The 1,524-nt window shown below is 65.5% G+C and overlaps 1 protein-coding gene across 2 annotated transcripts in view; it reads left to right on the forward strand.

Moving 5' to 3' along the window:
* IKZF4 (IKAROS family zinc finger 4) overlaps window positions 1-824 on the forward strand; it is a 21,964-nt gene extending 21,140 nt beyond the window's left edge. For both annotated transcript variants that reach the window (XM_014960569.1, XM_014960570.1), the window contains one exon: window positions 67-824. In XM_014960569.1, the coding sequence (XP_014816055.1) occupies window positions 67-794 (728 nt within the window). In that variant the 3' untranslated portion in view covers window positions 795-824. The remainder of the gene's footprint in view (window positions 1-66) is intronic.
* The last annotated feature ends 700 nt before the right edge of the window (window positions 825-1,524 follow it).

A 1,524-nucleotide genomic window follows, 5' to 3' on the forward strand; every position in this document is an offset into this window, starting at 1 on the left:
AGGTGGGGGTGGGGGGGATTGTACCCCAAAAACCCAAGCCCTGACGCCGCTCTCCTTCCCCGGCAGGGGAGAAGCAGATGCGATTCACCCTCTCGGACCTCCCCTTCGACGTCAACCCCGGCTTCGAGAAGGACGTGGAGATGGTCTCTGCCCACCACCCCCTGGACCCCTCCTCCTACGGCGGCTCCCTCTCCCTCATGGGGGGGGAACACCTCCGCCCCCTCCGATTGCCCCCCACAAACTGCATCTCCGAGGTCACCCCCGTCATCAGCTCCGTCTACACCCAAATCCAACCCCTGCCGGGCCGCTTGGAGATATCGGGGGGCCGAGAAGCAGCCGAGGGGCACGAAGAAGTGGGGGACGCCGTGCAGGTGGTTTTTCGGGGGGGTCGGGAGCCGGCGTCCCCCCCCAACGGCTGCCAGGATTCCACGGACACCGAGAGCAACCACGAGGAGCGGAGCTCCCAGCTGGCGGCGGGGCCTTGTTCCGGCAGCCGCCAGAGCCCGGCCTACGCCAAAGAGGACCCCAAAACTACGGAGGGACCCCCCCAAGCTCGTGCCACCCCCAGCTCGGCCAAAGAAACCCTGCGGGTGGTCAACGAGGAGGGGGAGCAGATCAGGGCCTTCAAGTGCGAGCACTGCCGCATCCTCTTCCTCGACCACGTCATGTTCACCATCCACATGGGCTGCCACGGCTTCAGAGACCCTTTCGAGTGCAACATCTGCGGGTACCACAGCCAGGACCGGTACGAGTTCTCCTCCCACATCGTCAGGGGGGAGCACAAAATCGGCTAAAAAAACACCTCCGTCCCCTTTCTCCCCCCCTCCGTCGGAGATGGTCTCTGCCCACCACCCCCTGGACCCCTCCTCCTACGGCGGCTCCCCCTCCCTCATGGGGGGGGAACACCTCCGCCCCCTCCGATTGCCCCCCACAAACTGCATCTCCGAGGTCACCCCCGTCATCAGCTCCGTCTACACCCAAATCCAACCCCTGCCGGGCCGCTTGGAGATATCGGGGGGCCGAGAAGCAGCCGAGGGCCACGAAGAAGTGGGGGACGCCGTGCAGGTGGTTTTTCGGGGGGGTCGGGAGCCGGCGTCCCCCCCCAACGGCTGCCAGGATTCCACGGACACCGAGAGCAACCACGAGGAGCGGAGCTCCCAGCTGGCGGCGGGGCCTTGTTCCGGCAGCCGCCAGAGCCCGGCCTACGCCAAAGAGGACCCCAAAACTACGGAGGGACCCCCCCAAGCTCGTGCCACCCCCAGCTCGGCCAAAGAAACCCTGCGGGTGGTCAACGAGGAGGGGGAGCAGATCAGGGCCTTCAAGTGCGAGCACTGCCGCATCCTCTTCCTCGACCACGTCATGTTCACCATCCACATGGGCTGCCACGGCTTCAGAGACCCTTTCGAGTGCAACATCTGCGGGTACCACAGCCAGGACCGGTACGAGTTCTCCTCCCACATCGTCAGGGGGGAGCACAAAATCGGCTAAAAAAACACCTCCGTCCCCTTTCTCCCCCCCTCCGTC

Source organism: Calidris pugnax, unplaced genomic scaffold (assembly GCF_001431845.1).
Source record: "Calidris pugnax isolate Ruff unplaced genomic scaffold, ASM143184v1 scaffold541, whole genome shotgun sequence".
NCBI lineage: Eukaryota > Metazoa > Chordata > Aves > Charadriiformes > Scolopacidae > Calidris > Calidris pugnax.